The 19605-nt window shown below is 35.4% G+C and overlaps 1 protein-coding gene across 4 annotated transcripts in view; it reads right to left on the bottom strand.

The window, feature by feature from the left end:
* Positions 1–19605, bottom strand: part of LOC105449901 (segmentation protein cap'n'collar) — a 99726-nt gene that overhangs the window by 68822 nt on the left and 11299 nt on the right. Inside the window, exon 1 of one of the 4 annotated variants that reach the window (XM_011689358.1) lies at positions 15731–16375. The exons of the other annotated variants lie outside the window; for them this stretch is intronic. Coding sequence (XP_011687660.1) covers positions 15731–15757 — 27 coding nt within the window. The 5' untranslated portion in view covers positions 15758–16375. Of the gene's footprint in view, positions 1–15730; positions 16376–19605 lie in introns of those variants that run through there. 4 annotated transcript variants of the gene reach the window in all.

The raw sequence follows: 19605 nt of genomic DNA, 5'->3' as shown, positions 1-19605 counted from the left end.
TCGATGCGGCGAGAATCGAGAAAGGGGAGACCGGCGGTCAGTGGGAGAGACACGGCGTGGGTGTGCGTATATGACGTCGGCCATGTTGAGGAGACACAGCGGGATATCCGCCGCGCCCACAGCTGGGCTCCGCAGTGCGACGTCAAGAGTTACCTCTCGCTCGGCCCACGTTTTATATACGCAGCGCAGCGCCGTGCTGATGCGATGCACGATGCACTGCACGCTCGCCCATGGGCCTCTATATCGACGCCCTCGATTTCTATTCGATTTACATCGGCGGGTTGGACCGGAGTCCCGAAAAAAGACTCGCGGCCCGCATACGGAACCGTCCCGACGACCGAAGCGATCTCCGTCGACGACGGTCGGCTATTGTGGCACGACCTCGTGCTTCTCTGCGGGGCGAAAAATTTATATTCAATTTATATTCAAAACGAAACGGGTGAGCTGATGATATATGAAGCAATAGTTGTCACGTGTCTTCGGCGCTAGATTAAAAGTTTCGCGATCTTATTACACGGGTCGATATAAACCCTGCAGTGCAAAAGTCGAAATCGCTGCGTCAGTAATTATGTAATTTCTAAGAATAGCTGAATGTATGTACCGTTTGATCGAAAATGGTTGATATCTTGAAATTCCGAGGGGTACGAACGCGGGTGCCGGTGGGACGATTCGATCGGAGAAACCATGGTGAGACCAAGCCGGCGCAAAACGACGACGCAGAGGCAGAAGATGTATCTGAGGATCAGTAATTACACGAGGCGGGCTCGTAATGGTCGACCACTGTTTATCTAGCATCGCCCGTCTCTCCGATTGAATCGGATGTGTCGCGGATAGGTTTCGCGAGGCCGCGATGGCGAAACGGCTACGATACACCGAGCACCAAACGTATCTCCGTGAGTTATCTCGGAAAAAGCGATTGTTTTTGTGTACGGCCATAACAGGTGCAACGCTCCCGTTATTTCCGCGATTCTTACCGCAAAGACGAATCTTGGCTCTGCCAGCAGCTATCGCTGCGCGTATCGAGTAATTACAGCCGGGCATCGATACGTTCGACTCTCTGTAACTGTAAATGTAATTGCAGCTCGCGAAGTCCAAAAAGATCAAGTCTGACTTTTTGTTTCTCAACTTCGGGCGAACAATAAGTAGAGCTTGGCAGTGTTTCGCGGTGATTGTATCACCTCGGAAACCATTGCAATTAAAAGCAAAATAAATTGTCAAAATAAAGGTAATTAGGCATGTCCAAGAATACAATTCGTTCTGTAATGGTATTCGGTTAATTGTCGTACTGTGCAACGATTAAGAGAGCGATCGTAAAAAGTATGACCGTCGAATTGGCGTAATGAGAGACACAATGGTCTATATCCGCGCAGACGACTCTTGACAGTGTTTTCTTCGTCAAGCAAAATCACTGTCGTCGAAACATGACAATGCAGCTTTCTAGTTTTCGTGCGAGTCGGTGCACTTGTCCTAATTCACCGCTTCTCTCCTAAAAACCGTTCAAGCATATTAACGTTAATTGTCCTTTTATTTTTCTTTCAATTGTGCAGGTTAAACAGTTCCTCCTACTTTTCGCTTATTTCTCTATTTAAACTATTTTCATTTAATTTAAATGTTTCTTGTATCGCTAGAATATGAATATTATCAAAAAAATACATGGTTATTTTAATTATAATTATTCAAAAGCTGTAACTTCCGAAAAAAAGTCTCAATTAAAAAAATGATCTAAAATGATAAATAGCATAACTCGTCTATATGTATATAAAAAAGAAATATATATTTTAATAAATTGTTAATTTATAAAATAGACAGCGTAAAAATATATCGATATAGTAAAAAATACTGAGATACTGTAAAAGGTAACTGCTTTACGAGCATCTCATACATGGAGAGCCATCGTCCTTTCAACGATATGTTGAAAGGTATAAAAGATTTTTACAAATTTACTGCTAATCTCATTATCGTTACTGGCTTTCTTCTAAATCTGGTATTTATATATTAAACCTCTGGGAATATCATGCTGTTCAACAATGCATCCGTCAGAATATATAATACCTGATTATGAACGTTAGATAGACCTAATGCTGATTCTACCGTTAGGTTGACCAGGTATTATCTATACGATTTTCACACTACCCTTTCACACTTCCATTTCTCAACGAATTGACGGCATATTGCCATCTTTGTTACAGACAGAGAATATTTTTAATAATTCTCTTTCAGATATACAAAATATATAATTTTATATAATAATTGTTTATATATACATATATGACGCATTCCTGTCAGAGGTTCACCTGAAAATGAATTGCTTGGAATTTTTAAAATAATCATAAAAACATGTTAGTGTACATATTGTATAAAGTTCAAAGTCAAAAAAATATTATATGCCTTGCAACCAAAATATTGAAGATAGTCATTTTAAAGATTTTTCTCTTTTTTGATATTTTTTAACCAAAATTACAAAATATACAAAATTTTTATAGACATGAATTTTTTAGAATTTTTCTCGTACTATCAGCTAAAAACGTTAGTTTTAGTGAGAAAAATTAATAGTATAAAAAAAGTCATTTTTTAAATTTGAAGTACCTAAATGAAAAATTATATTTACTTTGGATACAAACAGTTCATTTTTAGGTGAAAACCTTATACACGTGGAATGCGCCATATACAACATAAATATAAACATAATTATATAAACTTAAATTATATAAACTTAAAATACATAAACTTTACATTATCCTGTAATAGTCTATAATATTGCTTTTATTAAGATAAAAAATATATGCATGTTTTTTCAGTTGTGTTAAGTAAAATTTCAATATTATATCAAAATTTAAAAATAAAGAAATAAAAAATAATTTTCTCTTTATATAAAATTTTAAAAATTTTCTTAAAAATATAATTTAATGCTTATAATGATATCCAATATCAAAATTTTGAATAAAAATTTTTAAAGCAAATTTATTAAAATTGTATTTTCAATTGATTTATATTCATTGTATAGCGTTTATATTGTAAATTCAATATCGTAAGTTTTGATCAATTTAAATAGCTGCGATCTTAAAATTTACAAGTACATCCTGTAAGACGTAAGTCTTAACTTTCCAAAAGACTTTAGACATTTGAAGGTAGACACTGACTGCTAATGGATTATAGACCATCTATTTAAAAAGACCTTTACACTTGTTCGCTAAGAAATGGCAAAAAGAATTTGCATAGAATTTTTTATTTCTTTGTCTAATTTCTCAAACGTAGTGAAGTTATCATAATAAAGGCCTTTTTTGTGAAAGGTCTTTCTTCTATTCTGTTAAAATTTACATAAAATTAACATAAAAATATTGGGCACCAATATGCAGTGACTTTCGGCACTTGCATTACTGTTAAAAAACTTTTTTTTTCTGTCTCTCCTTTTGTTCACAATTTTCAGTTTACAAATGATTTCTTGAAAAGCAGAAAATCATAATAAATCAAGTATTGTCCATAGATTATATAGTTTTTGTGTATTTACAAAAGACTTTAGACATTTTGAGGTAGATACTGATGGATCCCATTTTAAAGGACTACTATGTACCTGTTGACCGCAAGAAATCAAAAACATTTGAATGAAAGTTTTTGCTTTTGCTATTTCTTCGTCTACTTTCCAAACTTTACAGTAAAGTTATTATAAAACAAACTAAATTTTACTTTATATATTAAAATAGCAGCAAAAGCAAAGCATAAACATTCAATTTAAATAAAAAATTATCAAGGATAACCACAATTTTTATAAAATTATTTAGCATGTACATGTATATTACTAAATAAAAAATATCTTATTTATGTACTTTATTAATAGTTTGACTGAAGATTATTATTTTTTGCATCAACAATTCTATTGCATTGCTGCAATAGTGTCATATCTCGAAAATTGACAATTTTGAGTTATTCATTACCAGATAAAAATACACGCCAAAATCCATCTTTTCCAATGAATAATTCAAAATTGTCATTTTTCGAGATATGACACTATTGCAGCAATGCCGCGAATTGTTTTTATGCTAAATTCTCTCTTACTCTGTTTTCAATTAGAAATCTGTAGCACAATATTTAGCATTTTTATTTCAATCTTATAGTAAGAATCAGATTTTTTCCAGAACTTTTCTGCATTAATTAGTCTCAATATATAAGTACATAACTCAATATACATAATACATAAGTCTCAATTGGATTAACAAAATGATCGAGCCTGATCTTTTGAATTACGAAGTTTTCCATTTGGCACGACGCATCGTATCGAGAGAGTAGGCGTAAAGGAATAAAACATTAATTTCCTGGTTTTAATTAGTGCGTTGTGCATGCAGCCGCACTGTAATGGCGGCCGAGCCTTCGGTCAAGGCGGGGATAAAGGGAGAGGCGAGGCTAAAGGGGAATTTGATTAATGATCCTGCGGGATCTGGGACGGGAGGAGAGGGAGGAAGCGTATCCTAGGGGACGCCTGTCTTGCCGCGAAGCAACGATCGGTCTACCAAAACGTAACTCGAATATACAGACAATATTTTTGAACATTTAAAGTATAATCGGTGCACAATATAATGCTTTTTTACGTTTCAATTTTTAAGAGAAAAGCACAGTTTTTACTCATTGGTATTAATGGTACTAGTGATTAAAAAAAAACATGATAAGAATAATAATCCTCGTAAACATCTAATTAAAATTAGAGATCATTTCATTAGCATGCTCGAATTAATTCCGATTGAATTCGAAGCATGTAAGTATATAACCGATGTAATGTTATGATCGAACTAACGTAATATAATGAGCAAACAAAAAAAAGGTCGAAAAGGAATGGAGATTTAATTACGGCTAAAGTTTTCTGAAGCAAGGGTGAAACTTATCGTCAGTCATTCAGGGAACCCTCGAGAGTCTTCCCGAAAGGGGTTGACTTCCAGGGTTACGCGGGAGGACTCATAATCCGCTTTCTCCAGCGATCAATGTTACGTTTCACATCGCAATGGCGACGGTTATTTTTGGAGACGTATAAGCAAATATTTATTTAATCGAATTAATAGTCAAAAGTACGTTCAAATCGCGATATACATTAACACGAAGAAAATCAATTTTGTATCTCCCTTCTTTCTGTTCGCTGATAAAAAAACTAAAACGTACTGTATAGAACGAAATATAAGCACAATTTTAAAAAATTAAATAAGATTTATGTATATATCTGTTCGTAACCGATTGGTGAACCGTAATAGTTTGAAAAAAATCTAGAATTCTTTAATTTTTCGTATAGTACCCTTTCACTTTTTGTCTAATAATCATTCACGCATGGAGAGAGTATTCTCTATCATTAAATCGAGAAAAAATACTAATTGCACGGATTGATTAAGATTCTAATGATAAAACCGGTTACACAACTTGCTATACAACAAATAACTTGTGACTTTACCAAACCATTTCCCGTCTGTGATTTTGAGAGATCAAAATAATCTTATAATTATAAATCGAAATAAATTATGAGGCCGCTATCGGATTTGAAGAAATCGTTGCAATTTGTCACAGAAATTTCATTGGATTTTTCTTGTTTAAATATCAACAGTGCATGCGGCTAAACTCATTATCGTGGTGCCTTAAGCGAACTAACGAATAAGAAATTGCGGCCTAGTGCACCGCGAGACCATGGCGCTCGCGTGAGTACTGAAATGCGATCATTTGCATCATAATCAAGACCGTCGGAGCCACGTTATTTTCTTCTTTCGTGCAAAACGGAAAAAAAAGAAATGAACACTCGCGGACGTAAGATCGTAAGAGCGGTAAGGCGGGTAAGACGAGGGCGGGAGGAGAGGGGCGGGAAGGCAGCATGAAAAATAGTTCCGGCGCTATCGGCGCAGCCAAAGCACCCCCCTATCTCGTGTCCCATCGACGTATCATCAATGTAATTCGTATAATGTATCCACGCAACTCCGACCGACAGGGGAGTTCGCGCGGCAGGATTGCGGAGGAAGAAGGGGGAAGAGGGGGACGGGGAATTGCGGAGGGAGAGACGTATTTATGTTGTGGGATATATCGCTGAGGTACCAGTCGGAAAAGGGGGAGGAGATGGAAAGGGGAGGGGGGCGGTGCGTGTACAAAGGGAACGCCGACGGTGCCCTCACGATCGTTCACCCCGACAGGGGCGTATATTCTCCCTCCTCAACCCCAGAGCCGCGATCCCCGCGATGCGATGCCAAGCCCACGTATTTTGCATTTGCTACTTTTTACGCGCACTCCAAAAGGAGATTGCTGCAGCACTCGTGTCGCAACTGGAGTACACGTGTCGGCCACGATTTTCGGCGAGACATAAAAGTAAAAAGCTTGAAAAATTCAAATACTATACATAAAAGTAAATAAAATAGAGATAAGATCTTTTAGAGATCAGCATTAGTATTTTTATTTAATGAAGAATATGGCTTTTTGATATTTTGCATATGCCACAAAGAAATTTATCTTTGAAAAATTTTATTACGTTTTATGATATCTAACATTATCAATATTTTGTGAATAAAAATTCAACGATGTTATGCTAATCAATCGTTTATTTTATAATAATGATTGTAAAAGTAATCCTACTACACTTCTATTTATCAATATTAATCAATACGTTTCAATATCATGAAGTACGAAAGATATCTTTTTGCGCACGTAACAAATGGAAGAAACATACACATAGCAATTTACATGATAAAAACACAATACTAGTAAACGACTTCTCATTAACCTAGATTGGAAAAGCGTTGTTTGTCAAAGCCGTGTCAAAACAAATAATCTTTATGGGATTAATAACCTGTTAAGTGTGCGTAAGTTCTTTATACGTATCGTTGTACAATGTACACAATAACGATGCATTACCCACAATACCATAAAATGTTGCACAATATTCCTTATCATGCTGTCGGACGAGAATACTATTTTCACGCACTGTTAGATAATAACTCGCTGCATGTTGTATCACCTTGCACGATTCTAGCTCTCATTAATTTATAATCTATTCAGATGGAATCAAGAAAATTCTATATGGAAGTTTTCAGAACGTTTTTTTTTAATTAACAAGAAAATAGCAATACGAGATATAATCATCTGTTAGTATTTCATGAGATTTTTTTCAGTTTATGTATCGATTTATGTATTATCTATATATATATTAATTATATATACATTTATATATATATATATCTCAATTTATGTATCAACAATGTAACGAATTGTTTATCAGTATGTTAATTAACACTTAATGAATCAATCGTATACTTCAAAATAATCAAATACTTTTTTTCTATTATTTTAAAATTCATCATTAATAAATAAAACAAACTTTTTTATTTTTATAAATGTTGATTATTAATTTCTAATCTGGATACTTACAGAAAATTACTGACAAAAAACAATTTCCGCGAAGAAATGTTAAATCATTTTATTATAAATCAATACTTATCATACAATAATTAACAAAAATTAATTGTCAATTAATTGTAGATAAATATTAAATTTTATCAATTGTCTGTAAATATTTATGAAGCAATGGTCCATAGTATACTCTCGTGCGTATGGCACAGCGTAAAATACAATCAGGAGTAAAATTAGAGGATCATTAAATTTTTACTGAAAAATTATCAATTTTGTCTGGGAAGATTGATGAACAATTTTTTTTTCACAAAGTTCTAACAGTGTTCAAAGTTAGTTTTTTGCAAAAATTTGGTCATTCCTTAATTTTACTACTGAGTGTATATTGGCCTGCTATGTTATTGTCGCGCATTTCCTTTTCCTTTCGCCGAAGTTTTGTGTCAATACAAGAGAAATAGAATTTGAGGACAATTTAACAATAAGACGAAGGATGCTCTCAGCCTACAGCAGAGACTAGTTGAAAGAAGATCATTTATCATACGCGTATTCTTTCGCACGATCCCAACGAGATCTTTCGGTTTTACTACAAAAATTCTTATCTTCATCCCCGAGCTTTTCCTGTGCGCGTGCCTTATCTGCCATACTGCGGCATAAGCCGAAGAAAGCGCGGAACCAATCTCAGTCATCGTCGCAAGAACATGAACCAAACCATTTTCTTTTTGTACGTCCGCCTCTTTCGTTCCACTGCAGCCATTAAATCAACATGTTCCTTTATTTATTCTCGCATCCCTTCGCGCGTAGTACATATAGATATTTTGTTTTCCAACTGTATAATTAATACTATCGTTATGCGAATCAACGCGTTTATTCGTAAGTCGAATGGATAGTTACCGAGGAAATCGCCAGAAATTTTACAGTGGAAACTTGAAGATCGTTATACGAGGTCGCGTGTTTCTCTTTTCGCTAGCATCGATATGCATGACTATTTCTAAGTCAAGACGACGGACGACGCATGGCAACGAAGCACGCTTTGCCTTCCAGTTTAATAGCGTAACAAATATAAATAAAATCGCTTAATTACATCGGAAGAACGCAGGTCACGAGCAAGAAACCACGTATCGAACTGCTTTACAGTGGAATTACAGTGCAATTTTTGCGAATATATTTACGGTTTGGCAAAGTGAAAAAAGAAGCTGAACGCCTTCGAGCGTGTCTTATAAATAGTGATCAATTAAATGCGTTACTAACACGTCTTCCTCATTCCGAGAATCTTCTGATAAATCTACTGAAGATCTCTGACGCGTCCCGATCTAGATAAAATGCACTTTAGATAGGGCTATCTATTCCAAATTTGATCTCGCGATAACAAACGCTATACACTTTGACGCGGCGAAAATATGCAAATTTTTTTCGCGAAGAGCAGAATTCGATGGTATAAAGACCGAGGAAAAATGGCGTCTGCGACTAAGCCGATGGTGGCGATGGGCCCTGGATTTTTTTCAAGATACCGCGCGATTGGTTCGAACCTTATAATTACGCTCGGAAGAAAACCGGTCTTGTGCCTGGCGATTTCACGATGAACGCCTTCGCTCAGGTACAGCCGCCATTAATGCAAATAAGATCCTAAAAGACGCGATCGGAACTAATCACTGGATTTAACCTTGAGAATTTTTTTTCCTACAAGCAGCAATCGTTAAGGTTTATTCATCGCTTATGTTTCTCGCAGTTATTAGAGCGCTCTGTGGATTTTTATTTAAATCTTGTAAATATTAACAGCCAAAAAAAAAATACATGACTCTCAACCTCATGTCACAAATTTCCTCTTTGATCGAACGATTATTATAGCTATATACAATATCTGAGATTTCTCCGGTTACAGAATTTTCCAGAAAATATTCGCAAAGTTATAAAGTCGGTGGAGCAGATGGCAAGGTCTCTCGACCAACCGCACGCCACGGTTTCTGTGAGAATCGTTCATACATAGAACTGCAGTCCATGCGATGTGCGTTCATATGAAGAAAATGCAATTCACGATGTAATCTCCAGGGCACGGGCATCGATCACACGGCGATCTTCCCCGACGTCAAAATATTTTCAAAGACAGTCCGCACGACGGGAGCCTAGAAATCGTTCGATCCAACGGAATCGCCTTAGAATCCATCTCTCCAGAGTGATCCGCGGGAAAAATTAAAGAAAGCCTTTCTCGAGGGAGATATTCTTGGTGCCTATACGCAATTCGATATGGTTTTATAGATAAAGTAGACAACCACCATTGCTACCGACATTTTCACGCTGCCGCACGAAAATTTTGAACGCATCGTGTATTCCTTTTGAAATCACAAAAACTTCTAATTAAAGAAAAATGCAACAAATTTAATCGATGGGACGAATTTTATAAAGTAAAATATTCCTGCAAGATTGTATTATTACGTATTGCGTATTGATTGATGTGGTTTAATTTCTCAGTAATGTACGAATCTGGAAATATAAAAAAACAAGTTGTGCAAAGATAATATTATAAAATACATCAAACTTTGGAAAATGAGCGTAATATATAAATATACAAATCATATATGTATCTGTTTAGATCCGAATTTAAATTATATTCGATGAAAGTAAGATTCATGACGTCGGTTGACTTCAGAGGGAACCAACCAACAAGGAAGGAACCCTTCGCCAAGGGCGTTCCATTCTCTTCGCGCGGCACGGGCTTCGAGTTTATCGAGACGCACCTGCAGCTGAGAAATGGGAGATAGCTGCCTTTTTTTAATCCTCAGGTGAAGGTACATAGAAAAGGCACAGAGCCCGGGAAAGGGCTGCAGAAGACGGCGCTTGACAAATGAAGAGGACGGCATCCCTTTGAATTCGAGCGGCTGTAAAAGCAGCGTCTGACGCCAAATCGACTGCGCATCGCGGCGGCAGCGTGCACTTTGTTTAGTACGGAACTCGTGGTGTCGATTATGAAAAGAAAAAAAAAATGTTAACGAGCCGGATGCGGTCGACGGGCCGGCAGGAAGGTTAAGGCGAGCCGAATCCGACCGAGAGCTCGATAGGTCGACAGGTCGAGAGGAATCAGACGTGAACGGATGGACGGCCCGTTCGACGGAAAGAGACACCGCTGCGTCAGCCTGATAAAATCTCGAATATCGCGGCGCGTATCATTACGCGCCGCTTTTACGTAGCGCTGTCTCCGTGGCAGTCACGATAATTACCAGTGACAATCATTGCCAGTGTCTCCGTCGTTAATGAGTCGATAAAGATACCGCTGTCTCGTGCACGTCGATCGCGCTTTTACGCATAAAAGGATCCGTCGTCCTTACGCAATGGAACTTCGCGATCGTAGTAGATAAGACTGTACGTTCAGTCAGGAAGTATTACGAGTGCAAGTGATCACCTGAAGCGTAGGGATCAGGAACAATAACAGGATTATGTTTCCAGTCAAATTTGGAATCGATTCTCAGAGAAATAATTAATTGTAAATTTCTAGTATTCGACAAATTAAATGTTTTAAATTTTAAGATAAAATACAAATTGACCAAGAGAAAACGCTTGAGGGAGTAGCGAGGGAAGATTTATATTCGTCTCCTGACGAGATTAACATGGGAGATAAATATGATGATTCGATTGCATCCTCAGCTACTACGCCCCTGCCTTTCTCCGCATGATGCTTTCACATAGACCTCCACCTAGTGTCATTAGTCACCACAGTAACATTTCTCCGAGACTCGAAAGGGACGCAAAACTATTATACCCACTTGTTCCGCATAGAAAACGGCGGCGGAGGTGTTTATGGTAATCTTACCATAAACGATGAGCCGCCCAAGGTGTCCCGTTGTCACGATCATTTTTAATGTTTTTGACTGGAAACCGAAATGGAGATAATTGGATAATCGGTTCGCTTCAATTCTTTGTAGCGCAGTCCGATCATTGTCGCAACTATAATGCATTCCGATTTCCCAACAAGAAGATGTTAATTTTTTTCTAAATCAATTTGTACTTTACTAAGAAAAAATAATTTACAATAAACAGCTATTTTACTTTTTAAAATTAAAATGAATCGTAATTTATCAACTTGATTGTTTGAAGGAGTAACGCAACGAAGGAAAAATATTACAGTGCAGAAATAGTGAAGATAGTAGCTGCTGATTAAATTCTCTTCAGTAACGTGAAGAGCAATTAAAAAAGAAAACGAAATAAAAATCACGAATGAGAAGCCAAAATGCATCCTGGTGAAATTAATTTTCATCTTGATTCTCAACGACAGGTGTTTATAAACGTTTCGTATAACATTTCACTGGCAATAGCAGTTTTTGCAATAATAGTCTGACACCGATATATTATGGCGAACAATGCGCATTACTTTAACCGCGCGTATATAAATAAAATTAACATAGGTCAACGCCGATGATGCGCGCATGCGAAAGTATTCATAGTTTTCAACGTCCACGTGGTGAACGAGACTTGACACATTGACAAGAACGTGATACGAGACCACCTCTGCTACAACCGAGATGAGTATCTTATTTGTTATCTCGAGGCTACCACAATTTGTCAAGGCAAATCGGATTGATCTAAAAGGATACTGATCGACAGACGGGACGGGAGACATTCTTAATTCCCCAGGGAACGAAATCTTTATCGGACAAAGATATTTCGCACGATAATCGATCGAGATCAATGATCACGCGCTAGTTGATCGCACGAATTGCTGCGGTCATCGCATCGTAAGAAAATAAGAAAATATAAATGCAGAATAATCTACAGCATGGCAAGAGATTCTCTGGCGCCATCTGAAATCATTCGGACGAAGGGTGAATGTGGTAAAAGCCTCGACGCGATACCGACTATTCATAAATCAGAGAATATGTTTTTAAAAGATAGCGCCACCAGAAAATTTCCAAAGAGAAAAAAATATTTTTTTCTTTAGATATGATTATGGGTGTTATTTTTATATTATTATAATTTTTTTTATCTTTTCTGATGGCCCTGTTTTTATCTTTTAAAAACATATTCTCTAATTTTTATAAATTTATATGTATATATATATATATAATAAAAATTTATTTATTTATAATGCTAATAACAGCCGTACTATTTATTCATATATTGCGTCTATCAGTTTCAATGATAACATTTTACACATAGACCAAGACTGAATTGTATGTATATATAGTATAGACGCATGTGATAAGCTTAATACGTTAATATTGGATACGATGAACTTCATGCTGCAAAGTCATTGTTTATGACATATGTATGCAATTGACATAAAAACGAGATAGATATGAACACGTGATCTTCAATATTTTTTAAACATTAAACCATTGCGAGAAAAATTATTAAATAATTATTAAATTATTAAATTTACATATTAAATATATAAATATACATATACATATAATATTATAATATATATAATTAATCGCTAATAATCGTTTGATTCTAATTTGTTTACCTACTGCAATTTATTTGCAACTACATTTTTACTCCAAAACCTTAGATTTTTTCAGTAATTTTTTCTCATCAATACATTCGAAATTGATTACGAATTCATTTTATATAATGCAACTTTTCTTTTCGATTCTACAATTGTGACTTGTATGTAAAATACATTTAAGCTAAGCTTCAATTGATATTTAGAGTTTCATGTTTAGAATAATTTAGAATTCTATTTATACAATAATAGAAATATGAATCAAAGGATGAATGCAGTGACTTGTTCTTGAGATAAATGTGCACATCGTAATCTGTGTGCCCATATGTAAACTACTTGGTGATTCATTTGATTAGTTTCCGTATAAAATCTTAAATATCTTAAAGCCTCAAGTATTTCTTGAGCCTTGTTCGCAGAGTTTAATAGAAAGAAAATAATAGGAACTTAAAATCGATGATTTGAATCGACATTCGAATATACATGTAAATTTAATAATATTTTATTGTATGAAATGCAATTAAGTTGCGTTATTATAACATTGCGTTATAATCGTTATATATTTATCCATGACTCATATACATAATATTGTATAATGCAATATAATACATACAGTGTAATTATATAAGTACACAAGTGTATAAGTGAATGTGCACTTGCAGTAATAGTCACTTTACATGTTTGAAATATCGTATTTAGTATAAATAGTATTTTAATAAAAATTTATTTTCAGATGAACAGAATAAAGACTTGCATGCTGATTTTGTGTAAACCTGCTATTATTGGTAGGTGAGGAACAAAAACAGTAAAAAAAAAAAACAATTAGAAAAATCCAATATCTGCTTTCATGTCAGATAAATCTGAGATAAAACTTTATAGGTTTAAGATATATATATAATATATACAATGTATGTACGTATGTATGTCTTATAAAAATTCGATATTGTCTCACAATTCGCAGCGATGAAGTTAATTTAACATGTACAGATCCAATAACTATTGATTAGTCTTGATTATATATTTACATGATTTATCCGACTAATTTATATAGATACAAATGATCTTTATTATCGTTAATTATTATTGACTATCGCTAGTTAAGTAATATTTATATCGTACTGTTGTATTTCATATTAGTGCGTTGGCTTGCATCACACTGTCAGCGTGAATTGTGTTATCTGGTATTACCAAGAACAGTATCATTAAATCTCGTGTCGAGAGACTTTATCCTTCATCGAAAGTGTCACGGCTTTGGCGCCAAGCGAGATTATATATATACGCGTTTCAATGTCAATAGAATTCTAATATGTCAATTAATTATTGAACGTATACATTTATCATTTGTGTCATTCTCTATTATTTTATTAGTACCAATGCTATGAATAAAATTTTCGTTGTGGCTTTTAATTTAAATATTTTATAAGATTTTATTAATCTTAATGAACGTGAAAAAATAATAAAAAATTTGTAAAATATACGTATCTCAGATACTTTTGTTTTCTTTCAACTCATACAAATTATAATTAATTTAGAATTAATTTTTTTTAATATTAAACTCAAATTTTTCATTTTATTAGAAAAAGGACTTTTTAAATACTAGCATTAATAATTAAAAAAATAGCAATTTATAATTAAATATTTCTGTTTAATGCAATGTAGTTTACTTTTCTATACATTTATGTATGGATTATATTATTATACATAAATATTTGTCGTGCATTACAAATAATCTATTAAACTTATTAAAGTAAAATTTAAAAAACCTTGTAATGTAAGAGATTCAAGTTTCTCTTTTTTGTATTAGTATAGGATAATTATAATAATAAGATCTCATTATGTGATAGTCTGAAAGTTTAAAGTACTATTTATCGGGGACATCAAGAAAACTTATTTTATCTAGACTGGAATATTAGAGAAAAAATTATTTTAACTAAACATATAAGCATAGTTTTATCTAAACGATTATCATGTTAATATTGTTGTCTTATTCAAAGTGCTTAATCATTCAAATGGCTACTATTAGGTTAAATTACTATCATTCGATTGATACTCTCGATGAATTATAAATAACGCAACGCGCGCATTTTGAATGATCGGAAAAGCTCTTTGCGCGCGAACCCACGAAAACCCGTTTTGATTAACAATAAAATTTTTCATGGAAATCGTGACATCATGCGGAACTGGGAATGTCCACATTGGCGAGAAATGACTCGAATCATTTGTAAGAACCACAGACTTCTATACATATATGTATAAACTGGACTGCTCACATTGTCGCCATCTTTGAAGCTAAGAATGTGAGTAGCCATTGCTTGGATCAGTACACTCATACTTATATCATTCTTAAGGTAGTGCGTCTCACGTATTACATTCACGTGATATACTCAGATCACGTGGTACACTCATGGACAGTGCGCACACATACGCTTATGTGACCAAGCAATGTCGGCTCGCGTACACTTCTGTCTCCTTCTATCACACGAAAAGTCGGCGGAGTGCGAGCAATTCAATCAGTATATGAAAGTCTGTGAGATGAGAACATGTTTGACCGGTTATATCGGTATCATCAACATCAAGTGCGAGAAAGAGAAGGCATTTAGATTATCCCACGTGTTTCTGAATCCTTCGCAAGGTCGGAAGTGAGTAAAGAGTATAACAAAAATATAATGCATAAATGTTTGAAGTTATTTTATTTAACATGTACGTCATCACTTGTGCCTATTTCGCAATAAGGAGGAATAATTAAAAAAAAAATCGTTTTAATGTCTCAAGTAATTTTTAATATCGAGAATTCCAATTTCGGTTTCAACTTAGTGTCAATTAGTGTCTTTTTAAGATTCATCTCGCGCCTTCTTGCGACACGCCAGAAGTGAAAATGCTTTCTCTTCCCTTTTCCCCAATCCCAATTGAGATTTGCTAACGACAGTATCGTCGACCTACCGCGTTTGACATCACCGCCAGGCTCATGTTGCGCCTTTCGAGCTTGGAGAACGTTTCGGCCGAGAGAGAAATCACAAGCACCGCGATTCTACTCCGTCAATATGATACGTCACAGCTATTTTTGGCGGGCTCGACGTCGTCGCTTGCACAAGGATCTCCGTAATGTCGTGTTCCGCGACACGGTGTACGCACCACCGGGATTTCACGTGTCTGTCGCACGGCAACGTACGTAAGTGCGGTTAACGCGAGGATCGTGTAACGACCGACTACTGACCGCTAGTTCAGCGAGCACGAGTTTTTAACGAGTTCGACCGTATCTTATCGAAGCGCAGTGAAAGATTCGCGATCTCGACGGGTTTTCACTTTTACGCCGCGGAGAAGTCGCCGAACGAAGGAGGAATGCGCGCTGAACGTGGTTTTTTTTTCGCGCTCGTTACACTGTCGTTGCGAATTACACACTCGCGATCGCGAGACTGACGATCGCGCGACGGTGACGGCGTCAACGCGGGGCGGCGGCGGCGACGGCATCCGACGAGGACAGATTGCTCTACGCGCGCGTCACGATGATAACGATGCGTACGGGTATGGATACAAGTCTTTCGCGCTGCCACTCGAATCATGAAGAGCCACGAGCCGCGCGTGAACTCACACTGTGTCCGCAACATTGCAGAACCTTCGAGGCTACTCCGTTCAACCTTGCTTCAGGTCACAATTGCATGGGATCGCCGATAAAAGGCGATAACAAAAAATAATTTGCCCGCATACCCGATAATTAAAAGTCATTTGACACAAAGATAAAAGTTTCTGTTTAAAAATTTCCGTGTTCCTGCACACGGATAATTACGTTTCATATTACAATTTCCATGCGCACGTGTATGACGATTATATACGTTTCTTATTACAACTAGATCAATAGAGTTGTGTATAAAGGTTAACGTTGCCGATTAAGTTTGATTGTACATGAATTCTTTTGCAACAATCGACATTGACGGAGTCCCTAAATCGTTACCAATGGTCAGGGGCAAACTAGATAAGATATCGTTGCCAGCTAAAATTTACACATGACCTTTTACTTATATCTACATTTCATACGAATACATAGAATTATACTTTTACGTTCACAATAGCGATTTTTCAGTAACTTTTCAGTCACAACGTGATTTTTCTATCAAGCAGACTATATAAATGCAGAAATGCTACGCACTATTTTCCTCGCAAAGTCATCGAGAGTCTTGTACCTAAATCCTACATTGCTAATCTGCTTCTCATTATTAAAATATATACATTAAATTTTGTCCAATCGACTGGCGAATCGTAAGGACAATTGATAATTGAACGGATAATTGAACGGGAAAATATTGCAAAGTATCATCAAAATGTGTCTATCGAGTCGAAGATAAGATATGGAAATTATCGGTCACGTACGTACGTACATCTATGTCAGAAATGGGAAAAAGAGTTTAATAATATATGTATATGTATAAAATAAAATAATGATTACATTGTCCCTCATTTTTTTCATTTTATTGAAGCGAATATTTACAATTCTTAACATTGTAAACATGTTTTAGCATTCAGCACCGGGATTCAACAATATATTCTCGTGCACATTAATAACTGTTCACCGCAATAATTACATAAATTCATTGCACGGGTCTATTCACTGAATTATGTGTCTTTCCTCTCAACGAAATAAACTTTCTCTGCTTTAATATCCTTTATCATTTTCTCACCGATTGATTTCCCCTTTTTATGTAATGCGTGCATATAATTACATCGTTGCATTCGCGAGAAAAGTGTAATTGAATGCTAGAGCTATGTTTTCGTGATATTTGGGCGTAACGTAGTATTTAAAATTCCTCTATCGCGTAAACATGTTTTAGCATTTTAGCGACAGCATTCAACGACATATTCTCGTGCACATTAATAACTGTTCACTGCAATAATTACATAAATTCATTGCACGGGTCTATTCAGTATTCACTGAATTATGTGTCTTTCCTCCCTGCACCAAAACAAACTTTCTCTGCTCTAATATCCTTTATCATTTTCTCACCGATTGATTCCCCCTTTTTATGCAATGCGTGCATATAATTACATCGCAGCATTCGCAAGGAAAGCGTAATTGAATGTTAGAGCTATGTCTTCTATGATATTTGGGCGTTACCTCAACATCTCGTTAATCAGAATCAGAAATATCCGACAAAGTGTCGAGAATAATGACAACAAAGTTTGAGTTTATGCGCGTTTATAAAGAAAAAATGTTAAAGAAAGCAGAATTAGCGAACACACTGTATATTCGCGGTAATACACGTGCGCCTATCACGAAATCAAGGTCGTCGATTATTCTAGATAATAATACCGTGAATAGAATACGAAGGCATAATTACTGCGAGCAACGAACAATTATTAATGACGATTGCTAAAAAAAAAAATATCATCTTCCGGGCGTGCCTGAGAAGAATAGCTTACGGCAACATACGATGCTGCACTCTGCAGAAGATTATCGTCACAAAAAAATGTTCGAGAGATCGAACGAGAAGTATGAAGACATGTTTGCGCGACAGTATATGAATGATTATTTGGTCTTATGTCATAATAGTTTATAAAAATGTGTCATAGCTGAGGTTTGAGTCGCGGTTTTAAAGGAAATCTTCACGACGAAGAATTGTTTATGTATTGAAAAAATCATTTAAGAAATATTAAACCATTTTTTTTTTCGAACTAGAGGACGATTTCATACTGCGTGTTATTCAACGTGAACTAATTCTGTTTGATAAAATATCTTGAGATAATACTTTTTTCTGTTTTAGTACGACGTAATGTAATATTTCTAATGCGTTACGTAAGAGCAATAAATAAAATGGATGAATACAATTAAAAATAAGAACTTATCACTAAAAATGCAAAAAACATTTTAGCTCACTGAACATAAAATGTTGATTTAGTAAAACTGTTGCTTGATATTTTCTTCGACATCAATATTGATGACCAATAGAATGTAAGGCTAATCTTGAATATAATAGACTAAACTGAAAATAATTCAATAAATCTCGTATTTATAGCAAATAATAAGAATGATATTTTGCTCGCACACAGATTGGATGAGTTCCCTCTTTTCGCATACCATTCATACTCGCAATAATGTGTAAATTGGTTCGATTAACGTACCGAGAAAAATTGTTACTTCCAATTAACTGTCGCCGACCTCGCCGGTTACATCACTGCTCGCGCAAAATCCGCTCTGACATTTTTTCAGAAATACCGGTGCGTTAATTATTGCAAAAGTTCATGAGAAACCTTATCTTTATAACTTTTATTAAACACGATAACGCTAGAGCTTCCTTATCAGAGATAACGTGCTGGACCGATTCTAAACATAGTCACAAATGCATCATATCATATCGCGCGAGCTGTTTTTTTTATCACAATAAAGTGTGTGTTTGATACTGCTGAGGAAAAACATATTCCAGCTCGTACAAGAAAGCTGTTTATGTTGATGTCAGCGCTCATTTTAAACGAAATCAACGACGCAGTTTTCTCGCTTGCGGATGTAAAGCCAGTGCAGAGAATTACTTAACCAGCAATCGGTAATTAAAATCTCGATATAACATCAAGCTACTTCATTACACTGTTTTATCGATGGAGAAATAGACACGAGGCTTGAGGATCGTACACGTGTTGAATGACGTACTACGTTGTCTATATACATATATGTACGTATAGATGAATCGCATCTTCGTTTCATTATGAAATTTATGAACATACAACAATTATAGAAATTATGAAAAACGATATTTGTTTCAGGATCAATATGAGAAATAATAATTCATAGCCTAGACTAAAAGAAAATATGCTTTGGATCAATTTTTAAA

The sequence above is a fragment of the Wasmannia auropunctata genome, unplaced genomic scaffold, assembly GCF_000956235.1.
Source record: "Wasmannia auropunctata unplaced genomic scaffold, wasmannia.A_1.0 LD336071.1, whole genome shotgun sequence".
NCBI classification, from domain to species: domain Eukaryota; kingdom Metazoa; phylum Arthropoda; class Insecta; order Hymenoptera; family Formicidae; genus Wasmannia; species Wasmannia auropunctata.
The sequence above is the reverse complement of the archived record's forward strand: the minus strand, read 5'-3'. Positions and strand labels throughout refer to the sequence as shown.